Source organism: Mustela nigripes, chromosome 12, assembly GCF_022355385.1.
Source record: "Mustela nigripes isolate SB6536 chromosome 12, MUSNIG.SB6536, whole genome shotgun sequence".
NCBI classification, from domain to species: Eukaryota; Metazoa; Chordata; class Mammalia; order Carnivora; family Mustelidae; genus Mustela; species Mustela nigripes.
The window spans coordinates 7,877,249-7,892,822 of NC_081568.1; the positions used below are offsets into that span (position 1 = coordinate 7,877,249).

At 38.8% G+C, this 15,574-nt stretch overlaps 1 protein-coding gene across 3 annotated transcripts in view; it reads left to right on the forward strand.

Annotated features, from left to right (window-relative positions):
- The window catches only part of MARCHF6 (membrane associated ring-CH-type finger 6), an 85,278-nt gene that overhangs the window by 26,179 nt on the left and 43,525 nt on the right, over nucleotides 1-15,574 (forward strand). For all 3 annotated transcript variants that reach the window (XM_059416907.1, XM_059416905.1, XM_059416906.1), the window contains 3 exons: nucleotides 3,500-3,643; nucleotides 9,559-9,631; nucleotides 13,833-14,001. In XM_059416907.1, the coding sequence (XP_059272890.1) occupies nucleotides 3,500-3,643; nucleotides 9,559-9,631; nucleotides 13,833-14,001 (386 nt within the window). The remainder of the gene's footprint in view (nucleotides 1-3,499; nucleotides 3,644-9,558; nucleotides 9,632-13,832; nucleotides 14,002-15,574) is intronic.

A 15,574-nucleotide genomic window follows, 5' to 3' on the forward strand; every position in this document is an offset into this window, starting at 1 on the left:
TTTTTAATTTTTTTTTTTTTAATTGAGAGAGAGCATGCGTGCCACTAGTGGGGGAGGGAGGGGCAGAGGGAGAGGGAGAATCCTAAGTAGACTCCATGCTTAGCACAAGCCCCACTCAGGATTTGATCTCAGGACCCTGAGATCATGACCTAAGCCAAAATGAAGAGTTGGACGCTTGATGGACTGAGCCACCCAGGTGCCCCTCTTTATAAATTTTTTATTATGGGCAAGATCAAATGTATAAAAAAGGTGTAATGAGCCCCCATGTTCATATCTTTTAGTTTGACTCCTTTTTAGCTCATTGCCGTTACGTGGTATTCCTTACCTATGTTCTTGTTCCCCACCTCTCTCTCCATTTTAAAGCAAATGCCATCATTTATAATTTCATCTGTACATATTTTAGTATGTATCTCAGTCAGTAAGGGTTCTTTTTAAAAACAGTAACTATGATTCCACCATTTACTCAGAAAAATTAGTAACGATGTCTTGATTTTTATCAGATATCTCCTCACTGTTCAAACTTGGGGTATCTTTTGACTTAAAATTGTGTAGGTTGGAAAATAATAATAAAGAGAAGGTTCAGGAGTCACATGGTCTACTTACTGAGCCAGGCGGATGCCCCCTTAATTCACTTTTTAAAAATGAGACTTTCTAAGCTTTATATTTTTGTAAGCCAGTGGCACATACTTTGTAGGTCTTTAAAATTCCAGTTATATTTTATGATTCCTGTGCCTACTGCTTGATATTTAGTGTTATTCATCCTAAGTAGAGGACTAAACTGGCAGCTTGTCAAGAATTTGAAGTATACTTTTCATTCTGGGATTATAGTACATTGCCCTCTTCTTCCAAAGATTTTTGTGTTTTTGTTTTTTTGTTTTTATTAAATAGTATCTTGAGCTGCTGAATATAAATGCTCTAACTCAGTTAACTGAGTCTAAATGCTGTAACTTAGTTTTACTTTGTTTTTATTTGAGTGATTATAAATGACTGAAGTCATTACGGTTTTATTTTTGGAACTTTATTACCATCTGAAAAAGGTCAAGTAATTTATTTTGTATTCTTTAATTTTCTATAGGGCGTAAAAACTCTACAAGTTAAGGTTTATAGCAAACTAATTCTGAGTAATTGAGTATTTTCATGACGTTTCCTAGGAATTACTTGTGTGAGTTTTTTTGAGACCAATAAAAGCTTGTGTTGGTACATTTTAGTTAGCATTTGACATAGGCCATTCTCTTTATCTTTCTCAAAAACTTTATTTACTGGTTTAATGACTTGTGTATCAAGTATCCTCTTAAAGTAGGTGATCTTTGTGGGTATATTGCAAAATTGCTTATTCCTGAATGTTTGCAGCTCTGAATAGTTTTTATAATAGTTCATTCATTAGTTTTAGATCATTGATTTTAAAGCTTTACACGTCATAATTCCTTATGTTGGCCTCACTGGAGAAATGTGTTTGTTCCTCCCATGTATTCTTTCTGAGACCTGTGGTAGAGCAGTGGTTTTTTTTCATTGGAACCATTTAAAAAGAAAGTCTTTCTCAAACATGGCAAAACCTTTCTCTGAGTGTGTTGAACCACATCTTACAGAGAGATAGGAAGATTTGGATTTACTGGTTGGAATACTAATTACTGTTGAAAATTGGGCGAGGGGGATGATTGGCCAACAAATGTCAGTAGGTGATTTGCTTCCACATGAAATGACTTTGCTACAGATTGTACTTTTTGAGTGCTGGGTCTAAGGCTTGTATTTGGGAGGAGGACTTGCTCTTTTTTTCTTTTTTTTTTTTTTAATTGAAGTATAGTTGAGACACAATGTTAACGTTAGTTTTAGATGTACAGCATAGTGTCTTTGATGTTGTGCTTGCCACAAGTATGGCTCCCATTTTTCACCGTACAGTGTTTGTACGGTGCTCTGCCTTTCATCCCTGTGACTTATTCCCTTGTACCCATTTTGCCACCTCCCCTTTCCCTTTTGCATCTGCCAGTTTGTTTTCTGTATTTGTATGTCTGTTACTGCTTTTCTGTTTGTTCATCTCTTTTGTTACTTCCGTATGTAAGTAAAATCATACGTTCTTTATCTTTCACTTACTGACTTAATTTCCTTAGCACAGTACCCGCTAGGTCCATCCACGTTGTCACAAATGGCAGGGGTCCTAATATTTTTCATGGCTGAGCAATATTCTATTGTGTGTATATACACACTATTCTTTCTTTATTCATTTATCAGTGGGTGCTTGGATTGCTTCCATACCTCGGCTGTTGTAAGTAATGCTGCAATAAACATAGTGCATATACCTTTTCGAGTTAGTGTTTTTGTTTTCCTTGGGTAAATACCCAGAAGTGGAATTACTGGATTGTATGATACTATGTATTTTTAACTTTTTGAGGAACCTCCATACTCCTTTCCACAGGGGCTGCACGTCTTTACATTCTCACACCTAACAATGCACAAGGTTCCTTTTTCTATACCTCCTTGCCAACACTTATTATTTCTTTCTTTTTTTTTTTAATTAAAAGATTTTATTTATTTGGCAGAGAGAGACACAGCAAGAGAGGGAACACAGGCAGGGGTAGTAGGAGAGGGAGAAGCAGGCTTCCCACTGAGCAGGGAGTCTGATGTGGGACTAGAACCCAGGACCCTGGGATCATGACCTGAGCCAAAAGCAGATGCTTAACCCCTGAGCCCTGTTAACCCCAGGCACCCCTATTAACTTTTTGATACTAGCCATTTGACAGGTATACGGTGATATCTTACTGTGGTCTTTACTAAGGAGGGTTCTTTCTTGGTAACATGTCAACAGCTTTACCTTTTGCTCCTGTTGGCTTTAATCTGATACTTTATAATTTGGGAAGCCAGATAATTGCATTGTTTAAATGCTAAAATATGTTTAAGTTAGCTTTGCATGAAGTCATGCTGATGACTGAAGGTTGTGAACTGTCCTTGAACCTTTTTTCCTGCACAGAGACCTTTTTTGTTGGTTTCTACATTTCACATGTGATTTGCTTCCAGATGACTTTTGGGTAAATGTAGCATTGTTTAAGTATTTGATTCACTTTTTTCTTTAAATTTTTTTAAAGATTTATTTATTTATTATTTGACAGAGAGAGAGAGAGAGAGAGATCGATCACAAGTAAGCAGAGAGGCAGGCAGAGAGAGAGGGGGAAGCAGGCTCCCTACTGAGCAGGGAGCCTGATGTGGGGCCTGATCCCAGGACCCTGAGATCTTAACCTGAGCTGAAGGCAGAGGCTTTAACCTACTGAGCTGCCCAGCACCCTGATTCACTTTTTTTAATAGGAAAAGATATTCAAGTGAAATAGAAAGATTGAGAGTTAAGCAAGCTATACATGCCTATTTTTATATTTATGAATTAAACTATTATTGAATGTTTATGATTCAATATGTCAACTATATGTATTATGTTTTATATGCATTTATATTATATTATGTATTATTTGTATATGTCAATTCAAATTATATGTACTTTTTTTTTCTCTTCTAGTTTATTCTCCAGATATGCCTTCACGGCTTCCAATCCAAGACATATTTGCTGGACTCGTTACAAGTATTGGCACTGCAATACGATATTGGTTTCATTATACACTTGTGGCCTTTGCATGGTTGGGAGTTGTTCCTCTTACAGCATGTGAGTATTCATTTCTCAGTGATTGGATTTATACAACTTAAAAAGTTGTATAAACAATTTTATAATATTACATCATATTTTTGTTTGATATTTATTTGATGCTACAATTTCATGTATTAGGAAAGCCTCACTTAGAAAACATTGTCCACCTAAATTAAGAACTGTTTTTAACAGATCATTTTCTTGAATGAAATGGGAATGAAAAACAGCATACAGAGGCTAATAATGAAAGTTCATGAAAGAATTGAAAAAGCAAAACCAAATTATAATTAGAAGGATCTTGATTTTTATTCTTTGAAGTATATTAGAACTTTCAAGGATGGCAGAAGTTGGATTATTTTTGAGATTTTTTTTCTTCCCTTTTAAAAGACAACTCCTGTATCTGTAATAGTTCTGAATAATTGGGAGGCTTATCTTTCAAGATACAGGAAGTTTTCTGGGAGGTTGTTATACTAGCCCTTAGTTGATCCCTTTTGGGTTTTTTTTTTTTTTTTTTTAAAGATTTTATTTATTTACTTGACAGAGAGAGATGACAAGCAGGCAGAGAGGCAGGCAGAGAGAGAGGAGGAAGCAGGCTCCCTGCTGAGCAGAGAGCCCGATGCGGGGCTCGATCCCAGGACCCTGAGACCATGACCTGAGCCGAAGGCAGTGGCTTAACGCACTGAGCCACCCAGGCGCCCCAGGGTTTTTGTTTTTAGAGACATGCAGAAGGGTAGGTAGTAAATGGTGCCAAAGTATGTAGCTATGATTCTTTGGAGTTAAATGCAAGTGAGATTTTAAATAAGTATAATTAATATCCTTGAGTCCCTTTAAAATAAAATAAATTGATTATTTATGAAGATGCAAATCTTTGGGGATATGTTGAATAGCAGAATAGGTATTGTTGAAAAGTGAAGAGGTAAACTAGGAGATTGAGCAAGGGGTTCTCTTGGATATAACTCAGAGACAAGAAGTTGCAAGTGTGAGGAGGAAAAAACCGGGAGGTGAAGGCTGCATCCAGTTGTTTCAGCACCTGTCTAGGAAGTACTTTCACAAAGTGAAGGATCATGGACATGAGGAAGTGACAGGCATCTTTTTGATTGAAAGAGAGAGAGCTCACCATGATGAAGGACGGCGCCTCACAAACCTAGACAAATTCTAAAGTTTTCCAGGACTGAATAAAATGGTAAATGTTCTACTTGCACATTATCCTACAAAGTAAAAATCACATTGGTGTCAGACTTAAAATCAGCAGCTCTGAATGCTAGAGGACAGCAAAAACTTTAGACTTTGACGTTTCTGAATCTGAAATCTACCCATAAATTATCCTCAGATAGAGGGACAAAATAAAGACATGCCAGTAGATGCAAGGGCATGAAAAGTTTGCCACCTCAAACCATTTATGAAAAAGAAACTGTTTGAGAATATACTTTCCCAAAATAAATGAGGAATCAGAGAGAAAGGCATGAACTGCAAAGAAAGAGAGACAGGTGCTTCCCCCAGCTAACTAGTAGTTGTTTTAATCTAAAATGACTGGTAATTTTTAGGTAGTTGCCTGGAACTAAAATTGGGAGAACTGAGGAGAGGGTAGAAATGAGAGCTTTTCAAGTTGCTTATCTTATTTGTGAGGAGACTGTAGATGCTCTAGACAGAGATAGGAAAACACCGTGTGACTCTGCATTAAAAATTATGGGGTAATCAACTAGAGTTCAGAACTAGACCCACATCTGCATCATCACCTGATTCATAACAAAGGTGCCACTGCTGTTCAGTGGAGGAAGGACGATCCTTTCTTTTTCTTTTCTTTTTTTTTTTTTTTTAAAGATTATTTATTTATTTGACAGAGAGAGAGAGAGATCACAAGTAGGCAGAGAGGCAGGCAGAGAGAGAGAGGAGGAAGCAGGCTCCCTGCTGAGCAGAGAGCCCGATGCGGGGCTCGATCCCAGGACCCTGAGATCATGACTTGAGCCGAAGGCAGCCGCTTAACCCACTGAGCCACCCAGGCGCCCAGGACGATCCTTTCAGTAAATGGTGTAGTGTCAGCTGGGTGGATGGCCGTACGAAGGAAAACAAATCATGTCATTATCTCACACCTGACACAAAAATTAATTTGAGATGGATCGTAAGCCTGAATATGATTTTTTTTTAAAGAATTAGTACTCTTTTATTTTTTATATAGAAATTTTTAGGATTTTGGGGCACCTGGGTGGCTCAGTGGGTTAAAGCTTCTGTCTTCAGTTCAGGTCGTGATCCCGGAGTCCTGGGATCGAGCCCCGCATTGGGCTCTCTGCTTAGTGGGGAGCCTGCTTCCTCCTCTCTCTCTGCCTGCCACTCTGCCTACTTGTGATCTCTCTCTGTGTCAAATAAATAAATAAAATCTTAAAAAATTTTTTTTAGGATTTTATTTATTTATTTGACAGAGACACAGCGAGAGAGGGAACACAAGCAGGAGGAGGAGAGGGAGAAGCAGCACCCCATTGAGCAGGGAGCCCTATGTGGGGCTCGATCCCAGGACCCCGGGAACATGACCTGAGCTGAAGGCAGAAGCTTCACAGACCAAGCCACCCAGGCACCCCCTCAATGTAAATGTTAAAACCAAAAGATTTCTAAAAATATGGGAGAATGAGGTACCTGGATGGCTCAGTCAGTTAAGCTTCTGTTTCTTGATTTTTGGCTCAGGTCATGATCTTAGGGTTGTGGTATTGAGCCCTGCATCAGGCTCCAGCTCAGCACACCCTATTTGCTTGAAATGCTTTCTCTCCCTCTCTTTCTGCCCCTCCCCTTATTCATGCACATGCTCTTTCTCTGAATAAATAAATAAGATCTTTTTTTTTTTTTTTTTTTTTTTAGATTTTTATTTAATTGAGTGAGACAAAGGAGGTAGTGAGAGAGAGTACGAGCAGGAAGGAGACAGAGAAGCAGGCTCCCCACTGAGCAGGGAGCCTGATCTGGGCCTTGATCCCAGGACTCTGCAGTCATGACCTGAGCCAAAGGCAGACGCTTAACCAACCAAGGCACCTAGGCATGCAAAATAAATAAAATTTTCAAAAAAAAAAAATATATATATATATGTATACTTGTATGTATATATATAACCATAAAAGAAAATACTGAATAAATTGGACTTAATTAAAATTAAGAACTTTTATTCATGCTTTGGTACCTTTAAGAGAGAAAGGCAAGCCCCCCTGAGTGAGAGAAGATATTTGCAATACATACATCAAACGAAGGACCTGTATCTAGACTATGTAGGGAACTCCTAAAAATCAGTAAGGAAAAAGTAAACAACCCAAATAAAAAGACAAAAGTTTTGAATAGGTGTTTCTGGAAATATCTAAATAGCCAGTAACACAAAAAGCTGCTCAGCCTCATTAGTCATGAGGGAAATGCACAAGAAGGTACTGCTACATACTCAGCAGAATGACTAAAATTAAAAAACAAGACAATACCAAATGTTTCTTAGGATGTGGAGCATTTGGAATATGCTAACATTGATGGTGGGAGTATATATGCTATAACTCCTTCGGAAAACTGGCAGTATCTACCAGTGGTAAATATTATCAACACCTTATGATTCAACAGTTCCGTTTCTAGGAATATAGCTGATGGAAACCAGAGCATTGTGTCTGCTAGAAGATGTTTAAGGATGACCACAGCGGCTTTGCTACTAGTAGTTAAAGACTGGAATCAACCGAATACCTGTCAGCAATAGGAGAGCAGGTGCATCATGGTTTTTCGGTATAGCGGAGTAGTACTTAGTGAGAAAAGAGCTCATTATCGGGACATAGAATAACGTGGATGAGTTTTACTCCGAGAGAAAGGAACGGGCACAGAAGAGTATAGATTGTGTATGATTGCATTTATATGAAATTTTGAAGTAGGCCAAATTGATTTGTGGTGATAGAGATTGAATGGCGGCGGTTACCTTTTTGCTGGAGATACTGACTAGGAAGGGGGTTGAGGAGCCTTCCAGAAAACTAGAAATGCTGAATATCTTGATCTAGGTGGCAGTGTCCTGGATATGTTCACATACAAAAATTCACCCAGACATACACTTAAGATTCATACAAATTTTACCTTAATAAAAAGTAACAAAACTTAAAGCTAAGTGCCGGAAGAAAAGAAATGGGATTATGAGTTTTTGTCTTGAGAAGTCAGAGTATGAAACAGTAAATATTTGGAAAGTCCATCAAAAGTCCGGAAAGACAGGGTTGGAGGGTAGAGGAAGGGATGTAAGAGAGGAAAGGGTAAGGCTCACGTTCTGTGATCATAAGAGTTTACACAGTTGTGTACAGAGGAACGTGGTTTACTATGAGAACTAAGTACAGAGCAGCCCAGGTTCATACTACAGAGATGTTAGCAAATGCTGGCAGAACACAGGAACAGTGATCATCAGCCAGATGTATACAAGATGAAAAACTTTAAATGGAGCAGAGCATTATATTTCATATTAGTAAAGGGCATAGTCATAAGAAAGTAAAACTAAAGAACTTTTATGCATCAGAGTACGGGACTTCGAAATATATAAAGCATTCACTGTCAGATGGAAGACTAACACCTCTCCAAAGTCACAGCAAATAATCAAAAGTTAAGTAGAGGGGCGCCTGGGTGGCTCAGTGGGTTGGGCCACTGCCTTCGGCTCGGGTCATGATCTCAGGGTCCTGGGATCGAGTCCTGCATCAGGCTCTCTGCTTAGCGGGGAGCCTGCTTCCTCCCCTCTCTCTCTGCCTGCCTCTCTGCCTACTTGTGATCTCTCTCTGTCAAATAAATAAATGAAATCTTAAAAAAAAAAAAAGTTAAGTAGAGACTCAGAGGATGTAAGTAAATGCAGTTAACAAGCTAGCTCTCTGTTCTGACTTGTTTACATGCGCTTATACACAGACTTGTAATTAAAATTTACGTTCTATCACAAAATATGTAGTCTGTAGCTTTTTAAAGTTAGCAGTGTACCCTGGTATCTTCTGTATGAGAACGTGTTGAGCTACTGTACTATTTTTTTTTTTTAACCTTATATTTTTAATGGATGCACAGCACTCTGTAGGAAGGAGGCCTGTAATTTCTGAATCCATTTTCTGATTTACAGACATTTGGTTTGTTGTTTGTTTTACTTTGTTACAGGCACACTTGCCTTGACTATTTTATAAACATAAGTAATTTCTATTATAGAAGTTTTTTCCTACCTTTTCATTTTGATTTGACTTTTTGAAAACAGCCATTGAAGTCACTGAAAATTTCTGATACTAAGCTATAGGGGATGCTTAAACTAATATACAAGTTTTGGTTAGAAAGAAAATCAGCTGTTTCCTCTTGGGCCCTATTTCTGTTCTTGCCTTTCTAAGGATGAGGGGATGGCTGTGCATTCACCCATGCTTTATCTTTTTTCCCCTTCATGGCCAAATTTAAGAATCTTTCTTTGAGGACACTTGAATCTGTGTTTTTAAAAAAATGGTTGTTAGTTTGCCATTCATGTTATTGGACCATTATTCTTCTGAAAGGTCCTCTTAATTTCAAATTGTGTAATCCCAGAACTGAAACCCCTTATTTTCAAGAGCAGACTCAATGAATTTTAGAGTTCTTGGTTAAAAAAAATTCTCCATATTGTAATTTAAAGATCTTTACTTTTTTTTTTTTTTTTTTAAGATTTTATTTGATAGAGATCACAAATAGAGAGGCAGGCAGAGAGAGAGGAGGAAGCAAGCTCCCTGCTGAGCAGAGAGCCAGATGCATGCGGGGCTCTATCCCAGGACCCTGAGACCATGACCTGAGGCAAAGGCGGAGGCTTAACCCGATGAGCCAGCCAGGTGCCCCAGGGTTTTCTTTCAATGTAGTATTTTAGGACAGTCTTGCGAAGACTAAATATTTTTAGGGGCTTACACTTCACCTGTTTAGTTCATGATGTATGTCGTAACCGAATGCTGTCTTGCCCTTCTTGGCAGGCCGTATCTACAAGTGCTTGTTTACTGGCTCCGTGAGCTCACTACTGACACTGCCACTGGACATGCTGTCCACGTGAGTACTTGTGAAGCTGGAAAGCTGCACAGAAGAGCTAGTGCTGGGTTTTCCTGTATGCTTTTATTTGTTAAAATTTGAAAAGTCCTTTTGTTTCAAGGACAAAGAGTAATTTATGTTTCTTACTCTGACAGTTACAGCTACAGTAGGAGTAGTTGACATATGTACGTGTTTGTTCTAAAACATACCTGTTTTAAAGACTATTTTGTACGGCGGGACGATATGTTAAACAGGCAGCCATGCAGTGTGAGATCTGTGCTATCATGTTCATGTGCCGAGAGTTCATTTAAACATGTATTTTTTTTAACAGCATAGTCCTTTGAATTCAAATTTAGTTTTTAAATGTTTCTTGTGATTATTAGAATATGGGCTAAAAACTTGTTCACTGCCATTAAGCATTGTTAACTGTTTTCTTGGGAAAGATGTGTTTTTATTACAATGTCAGAATTAGAAATGCCGTAAATGATTAACTGTATCAAGATCATTAAATATTAAGCCTGCCAATGGTTGCACCTGTATTTGCTAAATCTTTTTTTACCCAGCTGACCTTAGGTTTCTGATTGCTGTGTCAGTCAAGACAGAACAATACAAAACCATCCCATGGAACAGAAGTATTCTGTTCCATTAAAATAAGCCACAAGGCAAAAGAAGAGAGCAGGAGGGCATACTATATTTCTGATAGAAAAGGAAATAAGGAGTTATTTTAAGTCTCTTGCATCTGCACCATTATTTTTAATCATGTTTCTAAATATTTAGAAATATTAATCATGTTTCTAAATATTTAGAAACATTAGATGTGTCTGTGACTTGGTTTTTCTGCTTGCTGGTAATACATTTTTGGGACAGGTCAGGTATTTCATTTATGTCTGTCTTCAGGAGCGTAGGGAATAATAGATAAAAGGTTTTCACCTTGAACTTATTTACGTTAGAATTATTTTTTGTTTTCATTAATAAAGAGCAGCTTTGATAAAGTAATGTTTAGAGTAGACAGGGGCCTCGAAAGAGGGTGCTCTTAGCTGTGGCCATGACAAAAAAGAGAAGCAGTAATTTAACACATTTGAAAGTTTGGAGCTAGTGTAAGAAGATAACCCTTTATGTAAGAATACAGGCCTTTTGTGAAGTGACCCAGTGGAAACAAATAGGATGGCATTCCCATTTCCAGACATCAGGTTTTTATCTCAGCCATCCAGAACATGGTCTCAGTATAGAAGTGTAAGAAGTTTGTCTTGAATGGCTCAGCTGCCATTCATTATGTCTTTGGTATATGACATCGTTCACCTCTGGCTGGCATTTAGGAATCATGTACATCACAGAGATGCGTATTGGAAGTAGTGAGAGAAGTCCGATAAAAGCAAAGGTGACTGCTAAGAATGGTGGACGTTTTATTTTAATATGTATAAGCTAATAAAAGAACCATTTCAGGGGCGCCTGGGTAGCTCAGTTGGTTGGACGACTGCTTTCAGCTCAGGGCATGATCCTGGAGTCCCGGGATCGAGTTCCGCATCAGGCTCCCAGCTCCATGGGGAGTCTGCTTCTCCCTCTAACCTTCTCCTTGTTCATGCTCTCTCTCACTGTCTCTCTCTCAAATAAATAAATAAAATCTTCCAAAAAAAAGAACCATTTCACATAGGGTGTTCTTGTTCTGTTTAGTTCAGGCCAAAATTTTCTAAACCACGGTAGTTAACGAGTGTGTATGGTAGCAGCCAGTCAGTATCTCAGTTGTTTAGAAAAGGAGACTTGAATTCCAATCTTTGCAGTTTAATGAAGCAGAAATGCATTATTTTTCTAATGATTTCTGTTTTAATTGGCTATGTTAACATTTACCAAAGCCTAAATATGAAAAACAGGTGCTTTTGGAAGGCATGTCAGTGAAATGTGAGACAAACAGGTGTAGTATCCTGCTTCCCTACTCTCTTTACTACTTGTCGGTGCAGCTGTTACCCTCTGGTTGTTGGGCAGATGTGATCACTTAGGCGATAGAATGAGGTAGTTGGTTGTAATAGAAGGAACCCTAGCATTTGAACATGGTTTCTGTATCTGCAGGTTATTTGGTGACTGGGCAAATCATTGGCCCTTTCTGAACCCGTTTCCTCCTCTGTAAAGTGAGGAAGATCATGCCTCAGGGCTTTGAGTGGGCTGTTTAAAGATTAAATTCACATATATGCATAAAGACTATATATGAATTTTGAGTATTAGGTTAATGTATAGCAGAATTTTCACTAAAGCTCAGAGCTGTTGCTTGTCTTACGTTGGCAGGCTTCCCCTCTGTTTCTAACCTGATTGGTTAGTGCCACCAGAACTGCCTTCAGGAGACTGCTGGTCGGCACAAGAGGAACACCAGAGGCATGGCTGGGGATAGTCAAAAGAAATTATAAACGTGGTTTGGTTTTGTAATCCCATGCTGCATTTTACAGTTTGAAGACTTGAGCCAGTTTTCCTGAAAACTAAAGTCGTTTAAAAAACTACTTTAAAAGTACTTTAAAAGTAGTTTAAAAATCTAAGTAGCCCCCCCCCCCAAAAAAAACCTAAGTAGTTTAACTAAACTACTTTTTTTAATGAGCAGTGTTTCATTTTCTCTGTAGTATTAATTTTATTTATGAAATTTTACTTTAAATTTTCTTAATATTATAGTAGCTGCTTACATATCCTGTAGCTCAGTTCTTTAGATCATCTCTAGGCACAACATATCAATTAATTTTGCTTCAGAGCATACTGTCCCCAAAACTTACTGGCTTAAAACAGCAGTAATTTTATTGGCTCATAATTCAGGGGTCAGCAGTTTGGGCTGGGCTCAGCTGACGAGTTCATCTGTTGGGCTTTCCTCAGGTACTCAGGTATTTCACTGTAGTTGGGTGGTCTGAGATGGCTCCAGCTGTGCGCCTGGGTTCTCTTCCATGTGCCCTCTCATCTCTCGGAGAGCCAGCAGGGCTTCTCTACGTGTGCTCGCAGGGCAGCATTCCAGAAGGGTGACAGTTGAAGTTCACCAGCTCTCTTCTAGTCTCTAAACTCAGGCTGCCTCACGTTGGTCCAGGCAAGTCACAGAACCAGTCCAGATTCTAGGTGTGAGGGAAAAGAACTCTACAAAGGGCTTGTCACTGTTTAAAATGGTCATCAAACAATTGTTATTGCTGGTGATGAGTACGGAGTAGAAATAGTGGGTATTTAGTCTGAGGTTAACAAAGTTTTAATAATCTGGAGGGTTTCTTAGCATGGGAATCGTTAGATTCCTCTTTTGATTAGGATACATTTCAGGTCATATCTGTAGGCCACATTAATGCATTATGTTTGGAACCAGTGGGCTGAGGTCTTTCAAATGGACCCCTCTCAGATTTTCCATGGTGGAAGAAGTCCTTCTATTACGATAAAGGATTTTCTGAAGGCCACTAAGATTCTTGAGTTATCCTTGAATTATTCTGAAATCAGACATAGACTAGAGAATGACAAGCCCCTTCCTTCCTCCTTGAGAGGAAAAGAACATGAGGTCTTTGGTGTTAGAATACTACAAGTATCATAATATAATTTGTCTATCTGAATTTGTTGAGGAGCTAATAACATACTTACGATATATTTGCAGTTAGCATAAAAATTTAATCTGCTTTCCAAGTGATACCTAAAGTATATTACAGACTTCTGTCTTGCACATTGCATCCTGAGTATCTCTCAGCTTGCTTGCTTTACATTGTCATTAGGCCTTTCTGGAGGTTCTTCTTTTCTGACTTGCTGATTATTTGTGTGGGTTATCAGCTAACCAAGTTTATTAAACTTGTGTGTAAAATAAGGATAAGGAAATTCTTAGGGTGAGTTGGACAGTCATTCACCTTTCATAAATTACATACATACTTGGCCTTGGTCAGTGTTTGGTTGCTTTTGGGTTTTGCCTTTTGCCTGACTGTTTCTAAGCCACGTTCAAAGAATGGCTGGGTAGCTAATTTCTATGTAGTTCTGATGTTATTCTTGACTTATTAAAATACAAATACATATAATACAATATATAAATAAATATATTTGGCCAGCTTATAAGATAGATAGAATTTCTCCTATCTCAGAAATGATTCTGAGAAACTGATTTTTACCCAGAAAATTATGACTCGTTTTCTGTCTCTTCTTTCTGACATTTTAGTTTAAGATGAAATGTTGTTACCTTTGGTTTCTTAATTTTAAGCATTCTTTGGAGTAATTCTATATAATTTTTTTTTAATAGGGACAATTTATTGGCGGATTGTTTGCAGGGTTGTTTTGTGGTGACATGCACGCTGTGCGCATTCATCAGCCTTGTGTGGCTGCGAGAGCAGATCGTCCACGGGGGCGCCCCGATTTGGTTGGAACATGCTGCCCCGCCCTTCAACGCAGCGGGGCACCACCAAAATGAGGTAACCCCTCCATCCCTGAACTGGTTCTGTTTGTGTAGTTCTGTTTGTGTTCTGTCTTGCGCCCCTTTGCAAAGCATGATAGTGAAAGGTTTGGGAGAAGATTAAGGAAGAAGGCACTTCTACTTTGCTTCTTAATTTTGGAGCGAGATCGGGAGCAGTGTTGGGGTGTACTGAAGTACTCTTTCAGGCCCTTTGCCAGATTGACTGCTTCGTGCCGGCCTGTAAGCGAACATAGAGACTCCCCGGTCTCTTTATACCGACATGCTGTGGGCCGCTGAGGAGGTGCCCTGCTTTCTGGGCTCATCCGTTTCTTCTTATGCAAAATGCCTTGTGTTTGCTGCTCCCAGTAGCAACGGTACTAAAAGTAGAGTCATTGGAACTCTTACACAATCTGATGCAGTTTCACTTTTTCTTTATGAGAGATGCATGCTTAATGTTAGATGCAGGAGCATTTGCTAGATGTGTTAAGAGAAAGAGGATTAGATAAATGACTTTTAGTGTCTTGCTTGCTGAGAAATTATTGGGCTGAAAATGTTAAGATTTAGCTATGTACAAAAACTATGCTTTGTAAAATTTTATTACCAAAAAATGACTCTAAGATACTTAAGATGATAATTAACAACTTAATTTTTTCATTTAAGGACCTTTTGCTGTATCAGTGTGTAGTTCGATTTCCATCAGATTCTGCCATACTTTTTTCTTTACAGGGTTGAGTGTAACTTCTTAGCACATCACACATACGAGAAATGAGACTAGAAAGAAGAGACACTTCTTACCTAGTATTAATACTTTTATCATTGTATCTCATATTTTGAAATACTTAATGTTGCTCTTTCAGAATCTTCATTGACTCCAGGGCATTCAGTGTTTTCCTTAACTATGTCTTTGCATTAGGTAGGTAGCCAGACTCCGTAAAAGCCTGAGGAACTGACAGAGTCCATACGGCCAGGTTTACCTACTAAGCAGCAATTAGAAATTGTTTCCTTAAGTGTTTAACTGATAACAGAGAATTAAGTTACAGATCTGTATGGGTATAAACAAATAGGTATGTAGGTGAATATGTCTTTATCCCTGAGGCAGTTGGTAAAGGCAGGAGATGCCTTCTAAAGAAGGATTATGGGCCAGAGTTGGTCGTGGGGTTTGAGTCTCATTATGAGCTGGCCCCCATCCCTGTGGCCCCTGCCCTCCAATGTGGCACATGTGCTAGAGTCTGAGTTCTGTTTCCCCAAAGTTAAAGAATGGAGACTGAACAGTACCAAAGACACAAAGAAACAGAGAAGCCCAGAGTGATCAAATAAGGTCACCACCAAGTGAGATGATGGCTGAGAAGCCAGAGGTCATGCTAAGAATGGCTGTTCAGGTCCAGGTTCCACGAGAGCTTCCTGGGGTTCCACCAGATAGCCTTGATGAAGACTATGTTGAAGAACTTGAGAGCATTCCATGAAGGAATCCTCCTAACCCTGTAGTCATAGGTTGCAGCTGAGCCCAGGGATGTCCTCAGACCTTTTCAGGAGCTTGCTGTACAGTGGCTGAGACCTAGTGTTCACGGAGAGGAGCAGATTGTGGAGATGCT